At 43.2% G+C, this 19,504-nt stretch overlaps 1 protein-coding gene across 10 annotated transcripts in view; it reads left to right on the top strand.

Annotated features, from left to right (window-relative positions):
• Window positions 1-19,504, top strand: part of CACNA2D4 (calcium voltage-gated channel auxiliary subunit alpha2delta 4) — a 126,136-nt gene that overhangs the window by 10,630 nt on the left and 96,002 nt on the right. For 9 of the 10 annotated variants that reach the window (XM_045830600.1, XM_045830602.1, XM_045830601.1 and 6 more), the window contains 12 exons: window positions 565-727; window positions 1,106-1,237; window positions 9,041-9,101; window positions 9,726-9,876; window positions 11,322-11,396; window positions 12,199-12,288; window positions 12,399-12,512; window positions 12,912-12,990; window positions 13,394-13,527; window positions 15,087-15,164; window positions 15,928-16,008; window positions 16,570-16,644. In XM_045830600.1, the coding sequence (XP_045686556.1) occupies window positions 565-727; window positions 1,106-1,237; window positions 9,041-9,101; window positions 9,726-9,876; window positions 11,322-11,396; window positions 12,199-12,288; window positions 12,399-12,512; window positions 12,912-12,990; window positions 13,394-13,527; window positions 15,087-15,164; window positions 15,928-16,008; window positions 16,570-16,644 (1,233 nt within the window). The remainder of the gene's footprint in view (window positions 1-564; window positions 728-1,105; window positions 1,238-9,040; window positions 9,102-9,725; window positions 9,877-11,321; window positions 11,397-12,198; window positions 12,289-12,398; window positions 12,513-12,911; window positions 12,991-13,393; window positions 13,528-15,086; window positions 15,165-15,927; window positions 16,009-16,569; window positions 16,645-19,504) is intronic. The other variant, XM_045830605.1, reaches the window with a different exon arrangement.

Raw genomic sequence — 19,504 nt, 5'->3', positions numbered from 1 at the left:
ATGTGGTATGGAGAAAGTTGGGAAGAGAGTCTGATTATGGCTCCGAGGTGGTAATCCAAGCAGATCCAACACTGTGTAAGAGCAGAGGGCATACTGCTGGTTCCTCAGGGGACATGGGGACCCAGTCCCCACTCTTAAAGAGAGAGGCCTCCCTTCTCAGGGCACCACCATCTGAGTCACTCTGAGTCTTTCTGCACTGAAGGAACTGGTGATGATGACAAAGCTGCCTCTGTCTTTGTCTCTCCTGGAATCTGCCGGATGTCTCTGTCTCCATCTCTGGTTGTGTCCACACATGATAAAGTGGAGAACTGAGCAATAATCTAGACAATTTTCATGAAAACACAATCAAATCAACCATCTGCTCTAATTATCTGGACATGTATTTGCCCCAAATCCTGTGAGTCATTGCCTGAATACCCCACAGACGGAGCTTGTGTGGAAGCTGTCAGTCTGCCTGATGTCTCTCCCATCTGAGTCTTCTGATTGCTTCATTTGCATTTCTCTGGCTCACTTGGTGAGACCCTGTCTTCACTGTCTTTGTCTGGCCACTCCCCTCCACCATAGTTTGACTATTACAACTCAGTCCTGATCAATGAGAGGGATGCAAATGGCAAGTACGTGGAGCTGGGGGCTGAGTTTGTCCTCGAGTCCAATGCGCACTTCAGCAACCTGATGGTGAACACGTCCCTCAGTAGTGTGCAGCTGCCCACCAACGTGTACAACAAAGGTAGTCCCTGCCCCATGGCCTGGTATGGTTGTTGGGTGGTTGGTGGGGGTTAATGATTTGCCCCCATTTTCCTGACAAGCCTGTCAGGGTGTAAACTGATTCTCCAACTGCCCTGACTGAGGATGGGGAATACTTCCACAGGAGCTTGGGCTTGGAGACAGCTCCGTGCTCCTGGCTGGGAGTGTGAGTGTGGCTCTCCGCGTGAGGATGTGAGAGGGAAGTTATGAACTACATCACTGCAGGCTGTGTGTGCATGCTTATGTGTATGTGCATGTGTGTGCACATGTGCTAGTGTGTGTGTTTAGAGGGTAAAGAACTGGTCACTGTTATTCCTGATTTAGTATCCCCTGCAATTCCTTCTACAATCTCACCCTTTAGACCCAGATATTTTAAACGGAGTCTACATGTCTGAAGCCTTGAACACTGTTTTTGTGGAGAACTTCCAGAGAGATCCAACACTGACCTGGCAATATTTTGGCAGCTCAACTGGATTCTTTAGGATCTATCCAGGTAAGGACATGACAGGCATCTCCAAGTCCTCTGGGCTTTTTCTCTGGGAATAAGGCAATAGGGGTATTGAAGATAGACCTTGTCACTCAGACCCCTGGTAAATGGAGTTGACCCTGCTATCCAAAGACACCTCCAACCCACACTTTGACACTCTTCACAACATGATATGCACATTTTCAACAAAGAGCTGTTGAATGAGTGAATGAATGAAACACCAAGGTAATCAGCCAATAAATGCCCACATTGAACCCTTGTCTTATGAAAATCATTGTGGAAGATGCAAAGGAGAATAAAAACAATTCTTGATCTTAAGAAGTTTACATCTTAATTGGAGAAATGGGGCACATTCAATTTAACATGTTCGGTAGCAATGTAGAGATATCATGGGTCATGATGTGATAAGTGACCAACCTAACAAATATGATGGGGAAAGCTCCTTTGTCTACTAATAAAAATATAAAACAAAAAATCTACCACAAAATTTGTGAAAGTTCTTTTTTTAACTTCCCATTTAAAATAATTCACCTCCATATTTTACTCCAACACATTTTTATGTTTTAGCACACTGTCCAAAGTCTTGACATTGCCCTGTTTTCCTGAGACAGAAAATCAGAAAGATCCTAAAGGACCCTTCTGTGTGCTCAGACTAGAAAAGCCAACTTCTCTCTAGGAGCACAGAGGGGCCCTGGAGCTCATGAGTCTTCCATTAGTTAGCCTGCTCCTTCCTGTTTCTCTGCCCAAACCCACTACTAGCCATTGGTTCTTCTGTTCTCTGGAGCCTCAGTAAACAAGTTTATCCCTCTTCCGTGTAACAACCCTTCAAATACTCAAAGACAACCCATAGTTCTATCAAGTCTTCTCCAGGGTACAATTCCTGTATATATTCTTGCCACATCAAGGTTTCCAGAGAAGTCAAGTTGTGTGCAAATAACACAATCCAGGTGTGAGCCATCATCTTAGTAGAGAGAGTATTTCTCACCCATACCCACATTACAGATACATATCAGCCTCAGGTAGATAATGTGGGGTTGGCTATAATCTTGATCACAGTGTGCTATCCCCATGCATGCATGCAGGCCTAACACAAAAACTAGACTACCAACAATTTCTATTTATGTATGTGCTCTTTCTCTCTCTCACCCTCTCCTCCCCCTCGTTCCCCCATCCCCACAACTGACTGGGTAACAGCTGAATTATGAGCTTATCACTGTATTTGTGTTTTTTGGCTGTCTGTTTACTTATTTAGTTTTATCTTATGTTTATACACATACATCTGCTTAAACAATATATTGTTTTGTTTTGCTTGTTTTTAAAATTTATAAAACTGGTTTCTGATGTAGATTTTTAGAACTTGCTTTCCATTCAATATTATACTACCAAGATTCATTAGGTTGTCACATATGGCTATATTTTGTCATTTTTGTTCCTGTATCATATTCCTTGAGGTCAATATATCCATTTATCCATCCTCCTGATCCTATCTTGATTGTTCATAGGTTTGTTTTTCTTCTTTGTTTTTTACTTTGATGAACAGTGTTGTCATGAACAGTCTAATAAGTGGTTCTCTTGGGCACATTCCCAGGAATGGAATTGCTAGATCCTAAGACATAAGACTGTTCATCTATAACAAGGAAATGTCAAATTGTTTTCCAAAATGCTTGTACCAATTATATTCCCACCAACAATGAATAAGAGAACCTGTTGATCCACATTTTCTCAAACCCTGGGTATCAGTGAACTCTTAAATTTTTTAATAATTTCTTAGTATAAAATTATATTTCATTGTGATCTGGCATTGAATTTTTCTGATAACTTGTGAAACTGAGCAACTCTTTATATGTCATTTGTTGTATGTATTTCTTCCTCTGTGAAATGCCTATTAGATAATATTAGATAATAGGCATTTCACAGAAGAAGATAATAGATAATTTTGCCTAATTATCTATTGAATTTCTATTAACCCATCCTTGCATTCCTATGGTAAACCTAACTTGATTACAGTATGCTAGTCTTTTGTGCATTGTTGGATTTAGTTTACTAATATTCTGTTTAGAATTATTGCATCTATATTTTTCAGTGAAATAGTCTTGTAATTTTTCTTTTTTGCATGCCCTTTTTGTCTGTTTTTCAAAATTATACTAGCTTCATTGGATAAACTGGGGAGTATTTCCTCTTTTTCTGGTTTCTGGGAGTGTTTATATAAGATTAGAATAACATTTTCCTTGAAAGCTTGGCAGACTTTATTTATAAAATTATATAGACATGATGTTTTCTCTATGGGAAGATTTTTTAATTATCACTTCAATTTATTTAATACTTGTAAGACAAATATGACTTTCTGTTTCTTCTTAATTTGATAAAATACTTTTTCTAAGAATCCACCCAATTCATCTGAGTCTTCAAATCTATGTCCATGAAACTATTATTCTTATTATTTTTTAAATCTTCACTGTATCTATAATCATGTCCCCCTTTTATTTGTATTACTATTTATTTTTTCGTTATCAATCTACTACTGATTTCACTATTTTGTTGTCTTTTCGGGAATCATCTTTTGTATTCCTTGATTGCCTTGTATTATTTCTTTGTTTTTTATTTTACCTATTTTAGCTTTATCTTCTTTTTCTCTTTTATTCTGTTGTATCTTCTCCTAACTTACTAAACTGAACACTTAGCTTTAATTTGTAGACTTTCTTTGATTCTAAAATAAGAGTTTATGGCTCTATATTACCCCTAGAAACTGTACTTTGGCCCCATTTCACAAGTTTTGATTGGTAGTGGGGTTTTTTTATTATTATAGTAAAATACATACAAATTTTACCATTCTAACCATTTTCAGGTATATGATTCAGTGGCATTACATACATTCACGTTGGTGTGTGGCCATCACCAACATCCACCTCCAGAACTCTCTTGATCTTGCAGAACTGAAACTCTATACATATTAAACAGTAGCTCACCTCTCCCTCCTCCCCCAGCCCCTGACAACCACCATTCTACCTTCTATCTCTATTATTTGGCTACTATAGATACCTCATATAAGTAGAATCTTACAGTATTTGTCTTTTTATGACTGGCTGATTTAACTTAGTGTAATATCCTCAAGGTTCATTCATGTTGTAAAATGCATTAGAATTTTCCTCCTTTATAAAGCTGAAAACTATTCCATTGTATGGATATAATGCATTTTGTTTATTCATTCATCTGTCAATGGATATTTGAGTTGCTTCCACATTTTAGCTATTGTGGATAATTCTGCTATGAGTATGGATGTACAAATACCTCTTTGAGACCCTGCCTTCAGTTATTTTATGGATGTACTGAGAAGTGGAATTCCTGGATCACATGGTAATTTTGTTTTTAATTTTGGAGGAACTTCCATGCCATTTTCCATAGTAACTGTGCCAATTTACATTTTCACCAATAATGCCCAAGGATTCCAATTTCTCTACATCATTGTTATTTTGTTGTTTTGTTTTGTTTCTAAGAGTAGCCATCCTACTGTATGTGAGTTGTATTTCATCATGGTTTTGGTTTTCATTCCCCTAACAATAGTGATGTTGAGCATCTTTTCATGTGCTTTTTGGCCATTGGTATATCTTCTTGGGAGAAATGTCTATTCTAGTCCTTTGCTCATTTTTTAATGTGTTTGTTTTTCTGTTATTGAGTTGTAGGGATTTTATATATATTGTGGATATTAACCTCTTATCAGATATATTGTTTGCACATATTTTCTCCCATTCCATGGATTTCCTTTTTACTCTGTTGATGATGTCATTTAATACACAGAAATTTATTACCTGTGGTTTTAGTGTTATGGTACTATTTTAATTATCATTTGTTTCTAAATATTTTTAAATTTTCCTGTGGTTTCATCTTTTATTTTTTTGTTATTTAAAAGTGTGTTTTAAAGTATCCAAATATATAAGGATTTTATATTTATGTTTTATGATAAATTTCTAACTGAATTGCTTTGTAGACAGAGAATATGGTATATGTGGTACTGATCACATGAAATTAGTTAAGATTTCATTTAGTAGCCTAGTATGTCATTAATTTTTATAAATATTCTGTGTGTATATGAGAAGAATATGTGTGCTCTACTTGTGGGATGAAAAACTGCATGTGTGATTAGATAAGCTTGTTAATTATACTGTTTAAATTTTCTATGTCTTTGCTGATTTTATGTCTGCTTGACCCTTGATAGCCCTTATAACACTTTGTATTTTAAGTCTGTTTTCACTGATAATTATAAGAAATACCAACATGTTCTTGATTATCCTGATATATATTTTTCCTATCATTTTACTTTCAAACTTCTATGTCATTTTGTTTTAGTCATATCTTTTGAAAATAGCCTATAGCTTTTAAATTTTCATCCAAAATTACAATCCCTTTTACTAGTTGGCAAGTTAAGCACATTTACGTTCATTGTATTGATATATTTAAACATGCTTGTTGTAATTCTTATCATTTGTATTTGTCCCTCTCTTTTTTGTTTCCTTTTTCTTGTTTTTTATCTTTTTTAATGATTAAACTTTTTTTGATAAATCTCCTGTTAATTCTCTTTTTCTTTCTCTCAGTTTAGAACTTATTCTTCTATTTTTATTCTTTTAGTAATCACCCCTTATCAGGAATATTTAACAAAATATTAAAATTAAGCAATATTTTTACCCCTTTTTCAATCAGAAAGGACTTAGAGGTCTTTCACTTGCATCTCCTTCTTCCACACTGATTTCCATCCTGCTGTCATCTAATATTTTCCCTTTTTATCCCTACAAACTAGATACTGTGACTGTTACTTGATGCAAACATTGCTTGTTTGGTATTAACTGCCATTTACCATTTTGTTTGCCCACCGCCCCTTCAAGCACTGCCAGCTGTCTTTCCAAGGTCCAGCTCTTCCTTGAGGCAAATCTCCAGAGGTTCCTTTGTAGCAGGCCTCTTAGTGTTAAGCTGCTTCAGCTTGTGTTATCTACACATGTTTTATATTATCCTCATCTTTTTTCAAAAATTTGAAGGTATTCTTTTTTATTTTTGCAAGCTACACAAGTAATTTCCTATTTAAGCAGGAAAGGTCAAATCCTATTTCTTTCCTACTGGAGACAAGTGACGGACTGAGCCTCCATTTAGTGACACAGCCCTGAGAAACGGCTTACAGTAGATAATGGCTTAGGGGAATGGACACCCCAAGGAGAATTCAGAAAACAACACTGCAGTCTTCTACCCCCATTCTGGAGTGACAGTTCTGCTGGATATGCATTTCTAAATTAACAATTAGTTTCTCTCAAGACCTTAAAACTTTGTTCTACTGCCTTCTGGCTTCCACTGATGTTGAGAAAATCTGCTATTAGTTTAACTGCTTTTCCTTTGAAAGTAAATGTTTTAGCTTTTCTGGCTGCTTTCAAGGTATTTATTTATTTATTTATTTATTTATTTATTTATTTATTTATTTCCCTTTGGAGTTCTGCAGCTTCACTACTATGTGTCTGCAAGTGGGCATCTTTTTATTTATCCTGTTGGGATATACTGTGCTTCCTGGGATCTGTGGGTTCATATTTTCATCAGTTCCAGAACATTCCCTGTCACTGTCTTTGTAACCATGGTGTTTCCTTGTGTTCTCCCTTTTCTCTTTCTATGTCTCCAGTAAGAAATTTGTTAAATCTTCCTATTTTAGCTTCCACAGGATTCTGGACAAATCCTTCAAATGCCTGATTTTTTCTTTTACTTAAAATCATTTTATTGTTGTTCAAGTACAGTTGTCTCCATTTTCCTGCCACCACTTTCCTCTGCCCCAGTCACCCCCACCTCCCACCTTCAATCCTCCCCCACTTTGGCTTTGTCCATGTGTCCTTTACACATGTTCCTTGATGACCCTTCCCCTTCTTTCCCCTGTTATCTCCCTTCCCTCCCCTCTGGTTACTGTCAGTTTGTTCTTTATTTCAATGTCTCTGGTTATATTTTGCTTGCTTGTTTGTCCTGTTGATTGAATATTCTTCTTTACCTGTGAATAATCCACTATGCATTTATTTGTTTAACTTTTTTTGTTTACAAAAATTCTGTATTTAAAAGGCTGTTTCTTTGTTTCTAATCATTTCTTGTTGTATATTTTTTCTTGTGATGTCTCCAAATAGCTATCCTATATTTTGTATTTGGTAGTTCCAACACCTGTAATCCTTAGAAGGATACATGTGGTAGTTCTTGCTGCTGCTGCCTCTCACTCATAGGGGCCTGTTTCTAGTATATTTGGTAATCTTTGTTTGTGAGGTCATGCTGCTTGTAATCTGTGGGATCCCTACAGGCCTGATTTGAAAAGCTCCCCTTCAAAAGAGTCACTTCTATTTCTTGTTGGAGTCGAGGGTACCCCCACCTAGAACCACCAAAGCCACCTTTCAATGTTCTGCTTCAGAGCCCAGAACCTCAGACTCTCTTTCTGTTTCTTGTTATTGTTCAAGGATCAAATTCCTCACAACCATGCTGCCATGGGAATGTGGCCTTAGGAAACTCTACTGCTCACCAGCTGCTGCAGGTCCATGTCAGAGCCATGCTGCTCAGTCTCCCCCCACACAGCTCTGCCCGTGGCTCCATCCTGCTTCCAGGGGAACTGCCAGCCTGTGCCTCCTCACTGTTCTGGTCCCTGCCCCTCCCCCTTGGAACTCTGCCCCTAGTTGTTTGGTTTGGGTAGCATGACCTGATCCTTGCAAACTTCTCCCTTTGACAGACCAGCAATGCCTCAAGGTGTATATCTCATCTGAAGTCTAATTGCTGTGGAATAGGAAGATCCCTTAGAGCTTCTAGACGTTCATGATATGGCCACAGTTTTGTTTTGGGGGGGGGGGTTTCTAGCCCAAACACAGCATAATATAATTTCACCTATTATTTTTAATATCTTATTGTGAACCCACTCTTCCCAATCACTATTTTTAAATAGGGATGCTATCATGGAGCATGTCAGTGTTACCTGTGCTTTGTGTGCATTTATCCCAATTTTTGATTAGATGAATAGAACAAAATCTACCCCAGCACTCTGCTAGTGGGTCAAGGCAAGATCTTTAATACTCATGTATTTGTTGTTTCATTTATATGACAAATATTTATTGACCATGAGGTCTTCTCAGTGCCATGTCAGACACCGTGCCAGGTATAGGCAGACCTTGGAGATATTGCAGGTTCAGTTCCAGACCACCACAGTGAGTTTCTCAAGAGAGCAAGTCCTAATATTTTTGCTGATGAAAGGCCTTGCCTTCAGTCTGTAAACAATGCAGCACCTTTGAAATGCCATAAAGCAAGGGCAATAAAACAAGGTGTGTGGGTACTTGGAATCCCTGACCTCAAGGAGCTTATAGTCTTGCAACCAAATCATTTCTCCCAGCCAGCTAACAAGAAGGATTGTGAGCACTAACAGGCAACCTGACTGGAGGCAGATGGGCTAGGAGTCAGAGCACCTGGGTCTCTCAACACTCTGTCTACGCTTTTGGCAGATAGTAATGGATGTTAAAAGTCATGCCTTCCTGAAGCTTCCCCTTCCACAATTCAATGTGAAGCTTAGTTCACAAATGAATCTTAGGCACAGTATTTAGGAGCCCTACTGTGAAAGTCACCCCAACTTTGAATCTGAGGAGAGTGGGTGGTAAGTGTCCCTCCATCGATCCAGCCTCCCCATTGCCTATTGCCTCTGTTTACAGGGTACTCTAGACCCTGCTACACAGGTCCATGGCTGGCTTTCCCTGGGGGTCATGGCATTCCAGGGGCTCTGAACCAGACTCACTGAGCCAGTGAAAGAACCAGCCTTTGTTTCCCCAGGCATCAAATGGACGCCTGATGAGAATGGAGTCATCACCTTCGACTGCCGGAACCGTGGCTGGTAAGAGCTCCTGGGGGGAGGTCTCTGGTGCTGGCATCCATCTTATACACTTTGAGTCTTGCACCATTCTCCTCCAGTCTCTGCCCCCCAGTCCAAGGGTCTCAGGTGTGTTGAACCTTAACCCAACACAAGAGCAGGAAGTTGTCTTCCTTCCTTCTCGCCGTGGGTGTCCTTGCTGCCTGACCAATCACATTTGTCTTTCCTGCCCCTCAGCTCCCTCCAGGACACTGGGCTATCTCCAAATCCACCTTCTGCCAGGCTGTCCTCTCCTTCCACACCCCTCCTCAGGCAGATTTATAACAGAATCTGAGGGCAGAGCCCAGTTGTCTCCCTTCCTGCTGCCCACCCCTCCAGGATCCTGGCTGGTTCAAAACATGGAGGATAAGGTCACCAGCAAAACTTGACCTTTCTCGCACCTGACAGGCCCATTAGATGCGCACATGACCAGCTGTTGCTCCCAAATGATTTTAGAACTATGCTAATTGGTTATGGAACATGATACAACCTAGCATCAATGGGGCACCTATCTAAACTGAATACAAACAGAAATAATGAGACTAGGTTGGGTGGTTGCTCTGGCTCTGATCTTCCCGTCATTGACCTGTCCCTTTCTTTCTGCTAAAGGTACATACAAGCTGCTACTTCTCCCAAGGACATAGTTATTGTGCTGGACACGAGTGGCAGCATGAAGGGGCTGTGGATGACAATAGCCAAGCATACTATCTCCACCATCTTAGACACACTGGGAGAGAATGACTTTGTTAATATCATTGCGGTAAATGTGCCTTCCTACTCTTGAATAACTCTCCCTTGTTTCTAAAAAAAACTTCTGCCACCTGCACTGTAATGACCTGTACCTACAAACACACAATGCTTCATGCTGTAGAATAATTCCTCTGCAGCTGGGGCTCCTAGTTGAGGGTCAGACCAGGGATGGACTGCAAGAGGTCCGTAGAGTTTTTGAAATTATGTGTATGTTCACTTTTCTGAGTCCATAGGGTTCATTAATTCAGGTAAGTCTGGGATGTAACAAAGATGAAGAAGCACTGGCCTTGAGCAAACCCTGATTCATCCCATCCATGTGCTCTTGACTGGTGCCCATCCCTGAACAGCCTCTGCATTCTGCTATAGGACGAGTGATCCCTGGGCTCCTGCTTTGCAACAATCCCAGTTCTCCCACTTCCTTTATCCCAAATCCAGACACATCAGGAGAAAGGAGAAAGTAGTGGGACACATAGACAGGACCAACAAATCCTGGTCCTGCTTTCACAGCAACTCTTCCTAGCTCTTTCTGCCCCCAGAGAGGTAAAGTTTGGGAGAGAGAACAGGAAGAAAAGAGGACAAGTTAGGAGAATGCTTCCAAATGCAATGAGAGAAGTGGGGCGTGGGAGCTGACAGCCACGTGGGTACCGGTTTGAAGGCTATCTGATTCAAGACTTTCCTCCACCAGCCTGCCAAATGGCTGAAAATGATCATCTTTAGTGGGATTTATTTACCTCATAAAGAAATACCAAAGCAAAATGGTCTAACTTTAAAATGGCCACCCTGGGGAGAAGAGAATGGCCCCCTCATCCCTGAGCTGCTCCCCGAGGCCTGCATCACTTAACCACCCACATCACTCCTGGACCCTGTGCTCACCATCTCCACTGCCAACCCATCCTTGTTCCTGACCTGCAGCAGAGAGAGTACTTCTATGGGAACAGGTCTCACCCCCACACAAGAGTGGAGATGTACCTCCCTCAGAGCCTGTCAATAGCTGAAGGACCCTCTTCATAAATGCAGAGCAAAGAGAAAAAGGAGCACAGTTCCTAATCCCTTCACCCAGACACTGGGGAGGGGTCTATACTTGGAAGGCTCTGAGAGTCCCATGGAAGGCACTTGGTCTGGTCTCGGTGGCAGAGACCAGAGGAATTCTCTCAGTAACCTGCAATTCTCTATGTGCCCTAGGAGACAGGCATGATTCAGACACCTGAGAAAATGAACCAAGACCAAAACTTGAGGGTGAATTTTTAGAGTGAAGGCCCTGCTGTTCTCTGCACTCCCACCTCTGTACTCAGAAAAGTTGCCTGTAGCATAGGGTTCCACAAGATAATATACACAGGCGCCTAGGTGACTCCAGCCCTGACCACCTGGTGAGTTGTCTGAGCCTCATCACTGGTCCCTGACTTTCCAAATGGACCCTGTCTGTTCCCCCCTCCTCTCTGCCCTCTGCAACCACAGTACAATGACTACATCCATTACATCGAGCCTTGTTTCAAAGGGATCCTTGTTCAGGCCAATCGAGACAACCGTGAGGTGAGTTTCCACATCAGGTGAGTGCCTAATGCTTTGGAGCCCCTGTTCTGCTTAGGAATGATAGGAGTCATCTGTGCAGCTGCCTGACAGCCCCTTTCCCTCATTCCCATGGCACTTGGAAAGGGACAAAGCTCATTTGCAGTTACCCACACAAACACACTCAGGAAATTGCCCCCATGGTTACGCTGCCTGCCTATCACAGCGAATAGTGTGCCTTTTCCTCAGATACCTCCCATCTGAGGAAAATGTCACTTCTCCAGGACTGGTTTGTTACTCTGTGGATTAGCCAGTACTCAATTTGCCTCCCCCTGGGCCTTTTCACTATGGCAATTTTCATAAGGAGGCTTCCTCAGAAGGGGGAGAAATTCAAATCCACTCTATTGAGTCCTTTCCAAAGGCCAAGGGAGAGATCCTTCCCTCTGTGTCTGGGGAATTTGGGTGTGGCTTTCTCTGAATTTTGGCATTAAGTTGGAGCCCCTGGCCACAGAACCCCTGGCCATCTCCACACCACTGGAGGAAGAGCTGAGATGCTGAGGCTGCTGGGGACCTGGGAGCCTGGGCATTGGTCTGGGCTGGCCTCCTCACTCTGGTTGGATCCACACTGGCATTTCCTTCCAGTAATGGGGATAGATTTGTGCCCAGCTGCTCACACTCTCAGTTTATCTTGGGGGCATTTGAGAGCATCTGCTGTGAGAGTCCAACTGTAATGTCCTTCTGGGCAAGTAGCTCCAAATAACCTCTGAAATTAAGTCCCTGGCCCACTAGATCCATTGACATGCCTCTGGTTTCTTACCCACAATAGCATTTCAAACAGCTGGTGGATGACCTGATGGTTAAAGGGGTGGGGGTCGTGGACCAAGCCCTGAGGGAAGCCTTCCAGATCCTGAAGCAGGTACTGCCCTTGAGGAAGCCAAAGGAGAGTGGAGGGGTGGGGGACAGCCTGGAGGCATGGGGAGGGCAGCTCCTAGCCTGTAGTCATGGAGCCACCCCTCCCCTGCACAGTCCCAAGAGGCCAAGCAAGGAAGCCTCTGCAACCAGGCCATCATGCTGATCTCGGACGGAGCTGTGGAGGACTATGAGCCTGTGTTTGAGGAATACAACTGGCCGGACCGCAAGGTTACTCTCTGGTGGCAGGAGAGGGGTGAAGGGGTCAGGGCATGGGGAGCAAAAGGCAGGCCTGCCCTGAGTTCAAATGGTCTACCCACTAGCCCAATAGTAAATTCAAATGTCCCAGACTGGTGTTCCAAAGTTGCGGTGACTCTAGGCACAGAGGACTCATGCAAGAGGGCTCAGGGGGAGAGACCCGAGTATCATGGTGAGACACGAAAACTGCCCTGGCCAGTCCCAGTACAGCCTGGGCCCCAGGGACCTTTCTGAGCCAAAGGAGTGAGAATGGAGGAAGCAAAGTGGGCAAAGCACTCGACAGACAGACATCAAAGACTCACATAAATTGTGTTAACATTACTCACCACCGGGAATTATGGCTGCTGAGTCTGTCTGTGTCTTGTGGAATAGGTTCGAGTTTTCACTTATCTTATTGGGAGAGAAGTCACTTTTGCAGACCGCATGAAGTGGATCGCATGCAACAATAAAGGTAGGTGGCAGAGCCTTGCAGCCTGTCCCTGAAAGTAGACCCTGGGACAGAGTTGCATGCAAAAGGGGATCCCCTTATAAGGAAGGAAGGAGAACAGCATTGCGAGAGAGGGAGGCTGACCCAAAGGCCCTTGCATTGGGGGCCCTGCAGCTTCTGTGTCAGCTCTGGAGCTGGAACAGTCCCTGACAGTTCTCCGAGGTTGAAGCAGAAGCTGGGCCTTTGAATCCCCATCAGTGCCACTGGTCCATGGCTGCTCCCTGGAAAAGGGACAATCTTGGAGAAAGCAGTTCCCAGTGCTTCAGCCATGAGACATCAGCAGCTGGGGAGAGTGTGGGCCCTGCAGAGGAGTTACTCATGGAGCACCCAGCTGTCCACAACCCACATGGCCCATCCCCTCCTCCAGGCTACTACACACAGATCTCCACGCTGGCTGACGCTCAGGAGAACGTGATGGAGTACCTGCATGTGCTCAGCCGCCCCATGGTCATCAATCATGACCACGACATCATCTGGACTGAAGCCTACATGGACAGCAAGGTGAGGCCCTGACCCCACGCCAGAGTTAGGGGCCCCAGAGCATAAGAGGTGACTTCCTGGGTAAGGAATGGGGAAAGCAATCACATCCTTGGGAAATGTGAAGGGAATGAGCACTGTCCCCCACCAGCAGACGCACTGCCTGAGTGCTTCCCTGAAGGCCCTGACACCCTGAGTTGGCCTGTCCAGGGTGGCCCTTTGTGGATGGAGCCCCTCTGCTCCAAACTTGTTCACCCTCCTTCCTGTTGTTCTCACCCCCTTCATTATCCTCTCCCCCGCCCCATTTTTTTAAAAGGAGTCCGACTAGTAATTCAAGATTCTATAGCTTCATCAAGGACCCCCTCCCAGCCCCTGCCTGTAGGCAGCAATGATTTACACAAAGCTGATGCATCAGACTGGGATTAAGAGAGACCTGGGAGTAGTGACTTAAATAAAAGTGTGCTTTTCCCCATTGTAAGAGAGGCAGCTGGCCCAGAGCCAATAAGGGGCTCCCTGGTCACCAGGGATCAGACCCTTTCCTGCTGTCCCCTTGGCCATCCCTACGGACCTCTTGTTCCAAGTGGATAGTGGAACTCTAGTTAACAGAAGCCATTCACTTTTAGAAAGCCTCACTTCTAAACTCTAAACTGAAAAATCTGATGAGGAAGGGGGAGGGTACCTGACAGTTAAAAGTTCCTCATTCTCTGAGTTCTACCATAGACCTCCATGGCTGGGCACGCTCCTTTAGTTGACCCTGAGGAAAGTCAGACCTATCAGACACTACACTCCTGCACATACTACTTCTCAGGTTCTATCTTCATGATAAAGCGGAAACATATGTGGAGCCCCTGCCAAGGGGACTGGAGGAGCCAGCACAGGGAGATGAGGAGCAGGAGGAGGGCCATGTCAGTGGCTGGGAATGATGTGGCTCAGGTGTTCAGAGTGGGGAAGAGGCTGTGGGCTCATCGTGTGTGTGTGTGTGTGTGTGTGTGTGTGAGTATGTGTGTGTGTGTGTGTGTGTGTGTGTGTGTGTGTGTGTGTGAAGGGGGCAATGGTGACTGGAGGCTAATACAACCACACCATGTCTGGCTCTGGCACTGTGGCCCCTCACCATGTGCTTGAGTTTGCCAGTGGCTCTGTGTCAATGTCCCTTTCCCTCTTAACTCATCTGGGCTATAGTTTGTGCCAACCCTGGGTCTAAGGCAGAGATTTTTGGAAGAGTTCTTGCTATACTCACCTCTTTGTTTCTGGGCATGCCTGGGATGGGCCTATTCCATGGGTTTGTGCTCATCTGAGACAAGAGGGCTTAGTGAGCATGCTTGGGAGCTGGGCTGTGGGCTCTGGGATTCAGAGACTTGCCCTGGCTCAGAATTTTCCTTGCTAAGTGACATTGGCCTGGTCTGTCTCCCTAGCCCACCTCCCCTCCAGCCTTTCTGCCAGCTCTCCCTTTTTGGAGAAGGGAAACCTCATTTGGGATTGCTTCCTCCTGTTGGAAGGTGACACAGTAGTTGATGTTGGTGACTGTGGGTCCTCTGCCTTGTGGACTCTGAGCCCTCTGTCCCTTGTTCTTTCCTTCCTGGCAGCTCTTCACCTCACATGCACAGAACCTGAGGCTCCTCACCACAGTAGCCATGCCAGTCTTCAGCAAGAAGAATGAAACGGTGAGTGACCACTCTCGTGAAGCTGCAGCAAGGACTAGAACTTGGGGCCCCCACCGGCATTTTTAGATCAATGGTTCTTGGCTTGGCTGGGCATCAGAGCCACATTAGGAGAGCTGTTAATGCAGATTCAAGGCCCTGTGCCCAACCAGCTATGTCAGAATCTCTTGGTCGGGAGTGGGTAGGGGATGAGGGCTGGGGTTTGGTCTGGACTTCCCAAAACTCTCCAGTGATTCTGCTCAGCCAGCTTGGGGACCACTGTCCTGGGGATATAGGACTAATAGGGTCACCTGCCAGCCTTCTGCAAAACCATACACGCTTAACCTACCAGTTTGGGAAGGCTGTAACTTGTTTGTAAAGGCCTCTGGTAAGGGAATTTCTAGAGTCTTCCACCTTCCATCTGGTCAGGAAATGTTTCCTTATAAGCACTGTGTGTTCCAGATCATAGGTGAGGGATCCTGGGATCCTGATCCTTCAGCTTCTGCTGTGAAGGTGAATATTTCATTCAACTTTATATTTCATTTAAATACAACTTAAATATTAATGTTGGACATTATTAATCTTCCCAGCAGTTAAGATTACTCCTGGGGTCTCCCTGCTAGGTTCTTGATTTTATTCCAGAAAGCTCAGCTTAAAATCTAACCATGAAGGAAGGGCAACATACAACCCAAGAGGCCTCCTCTCCCAGGTTCTAGCAAGGCTGAGGTCCAGCCTGGCCCTGTGTTCAGGGAGGCCAAATCTCCCCCTGACCTTTTTGTCTTTCCAGCGGTCCCACGGCATTCTTCTAGGGGTAGTGGGCTCTGATGTGTCCCTGAGAGAGCTGATGAAGCTGGCACCCCGGTACAAGGTGAGCTTGGGTCAGGTCCCTGAGTGGTGCTCACAGGCTCCCCAGGAGCTGCCCCACCAGGCTCAGGGGCCTCTATGCAGACAGCACAGCCAAGCCCAGAGCTGGAACGGGGTCCTTCTCCCCACCCCCAGAGAAGTGCAGGCATTGAACTTGAGAGTAGTGGCTTGAACACCTGGGACCCTTTGTTACCACCAGATTTGATTTGCTCTGTGGCCTTGGGCAAGTGCTTTCCCTTTCTGGTGCTTCAGTTTCTCAATCCACTCCTCCAGGCCTTATGGTTTCATTTTGGGAACAAATGATATTATCATCAAAGCACCTAAAACATATGGTAGGAAAGAGGCCAGGTAATGATATACATAATTATGGCTGTCATAAACAGTAGAATTAGGAAAGGAATTCAAAATGAATGACTGGAAGTGCAGCACTGGCTCAGTGATTTCCTATCTGAAAATCTCACTGCTGTGTGCTGCCATCTTTAACCACCCTGTAGCCCCAAACTCTCCTCAACTGCAGTTCTCCAACACAAACAACTCTGACTTCCCTCCACCCCTGTCTTTGTAGCTTGGAGTACATGGATATGCCTTTTTGAACACTAACAATGGCTACATCCTCTCACACCCTGACCTTCGACCACTGGTAGGTATAGATCTTATTTTTCTTAGGATTTAAGCCTATTTGATTTGGTGTACTTCATAAAAACAGTTAAAACAATGAACACACGCTGTGCTCCATTAGGAACCCAGTGGGTAATATGAGAAAAAAATTAAGTTATGGTCCTGTGTTCAAACTCTTCATTACCTAGCAGGAGAGATGAGGCAAAAATACATGAATGATTGATGAAGAATCCAGAGAGGATGGGAGAAGTGTGCAGTTTTCCCCATCGGACACAGCCACTCATGTTCCCATCACTGCCTCAGTAGCGCCACACTCCTTGGAGTCTGATGGTGGTATCAACAGACCCAAAGAAGTGAGAATGTTGAGTTAACAATGAGGGACAGGAGAGCCGAGACTCCCCTGATTTTGTTTTGGGATGTGTTCCTGAGTGCTCCTGCCTCCTTTCTAGGTCCCTCCATCCTGATACAGGGATTGGGGGCATTTTCACATGTGTTCAGCCAAACTGATGGCCAAGAGTGGAATTTCCATCATTTTATCTAAAAGCTCTGCTTCCAGGGCTAGGGGTTCCCTACTGCTCTACTTCTGGTTGCAACACTTGGCCAGTGTCCATGGCAATAATGGCCTCACCTCTGAGTGTGATTGTTGGGGGCACTAGGGGGAGAGGAGTTAGAATCCTAGAGGAATATTAACACTTTCTCCTCTGCCAGTATTGTACTGAATTGGAGTGGCAGCTGAGGACAATAACTAGCAGAGCACCTTTCTGAAAATTTACTAAGGGACTCATCTGCCTCAGGTGCCATTTGGAGAAATCAGTCTAAGCCACATTCCATTTCGTTTGGTTCAGATGATTACTGAGTGTCCATAAGGCAACTGATTGAGCTATTTAAGGCAAACCATAGGGGCTATGAGTAGGTAGAGATCAGGACACACTAGAAACCACCCTGTCTTCCCAATTCAGACTCTGCTGGTAAAGCATATGAACACATAATGGGTCACTGACCTATACCAGTGGGTTCTGTAAGGGATAGCCCCAGTGCCAACAAATAACTCACTAGAGAAATAATAGATAGTGTTGATCCTAAAGCTAACTTGTAGAATGAAGGGGCATTGGTCAACAATCATCTATTACTACCTATGAAAACTTAGACAAATATAAGACTTAACCTTATAATGCTCTGAGAATGCCATAAACAGAAGGTTATAATCTAATTAAGGAAACTGACCATACACAAATAGACTTATACAAATGAAACAATTAGAGAATAACACCAGGTTGAACATTATTCCATAACAAAAGATATGGTAAAGCCAACTTCATAAGATCCCTAAGGAAAGTACTATTGATTTGTGATAGGTATTAAGGAGAACAATATTTGAGTTTTTAAAAAATAGTGCATATGCTCAGTAACAAATTGAAAGAGGGTCAAGAACCACACTTTTGGCCTGAAATCTTTCTATGTCAGTTAACTAGTATGACTAATTAACAAACTGGAATTCTGGTCCTAATATGAAGAGCTAAAGATGCTCTTTCATATACCATTGGGAACTAGGAAATGGCAATGAATGAGAATTTTGCAGTTTGTTCAAAAGAAGCAGATCCAGAGTCAAAGATGGCAAGACAGTGCTGTTTGTCATGAGCGGAGACATCCATAAGGGCAAGAACAGAACATCATCCACGCATGGATGAGGAGGAAAAGAGGAGAGTAAAAGGGAGATGCTGTTGTGTCAGTTTTACTACAAATCTCCTGCATAGGCAAGGAATGAGGATACAGCTTTCTGGAAAAAAGAAAAATTGGCAGAAACAAGATGCCCAATGATAGGGGACTCCAACCATTCAAGCATCTGCAGAGAAACTTCATTCTGCTAAAAGTAAACCCTCTTATTAATTCTTAACTTACCCTAATGAGAAACTATTTTCTTCCTTTTTTCATTTAAATCATTTTTATTTTTCAATTACAGTTGACATACAATATTATATTAGTTTCAGGTGAATCACCCTAGTGATTAGACATTATATAACTTACTAAGCAATCATGCCAATAAATCTAGTACCCATTTGACAACATGTATAATTAATTATTAGTATATTATTGACTATATTCTCTAAGCTGTACTTTACATCCCCATGACTATACTGTAACAACCAATTTGTACTTCTTAATACCTTCACCTTTTTCATCTGTCTCCCAACTACCTTCCCATCTGGCAACTGTCAAAATGTTCTCTATGTCTATGAGTCTGTTTCTGTTCTGCTTGTTCATTTATTATTTTTAGATTCATTTGTTGAAACATACGTATTTATTGCCATTTTATTGTCCATATTTTTAATTTTCCCCCTTCTCTTTAAAGAAAACCCTTTAACATTTCATGTGATACTGGTTTGGTGATGATGAACTCCTTTAGTTTTTTCTTGTCTGGGAAGCTCTTTATCTGCCCTTCAATTCTAAATGACAGCTTTGCTGGGTAGAATAATCTTGGTTGTAGGTCCCTGCTTTTCATGACTTTGAATATTTCTTGCCAATCTTTCCTGGCTTACAAAGTTGCTGTTGAGAAATCAGCTGATAGTCTTATGGAAGCCCCCTTGTAGATAACTAACTGCTTTTCTCTTGCTGCTTTTAAGATTCTCTTTTTGTCTTTAAACTTTTGAATTTTAATTATGATATGTCTTGGTGCGGGCCTCTTTGGGTTCATCTTTTAATGACCCTCTACACTTCCTGGACTTCTATTTCCTTCATCAAGTTAGGAAAATTTTCTATCATTTTTTCAAATAGGTTTTTAATTTCTCACTCTCTCTCTTCTCCTTCTGTCAATCCCCTTGATGCAAATGTTGGTAAGCTTGAAGTTTTCTGAGAGGCTCCTTATAGTGTATTTATTTTTATGG

This window comes from Phyllostomus hastatus, unplaced genomic scaffold (assembly GCF_019186645.2).
Source record: "Phyllostomus hastatus isolate PE091 unplaced genomic scaffold, TTU_PhHast_1.1 phas_contig_152, whole genome shotgun sequence".
In the NCBI taxonomy this organism is placed as follows: Eukaryota; Metazoa; Chordata; class Mammalia; order Chiroptera; family Phyllostomidae; genus Phyllostomus; species Phyllostomus hastatus.
The sequence above is the reverse complement of the archived record's forward strand: the minus strand, read 5'-3'. Positions and strand labels throughout refer to the sequence as shown.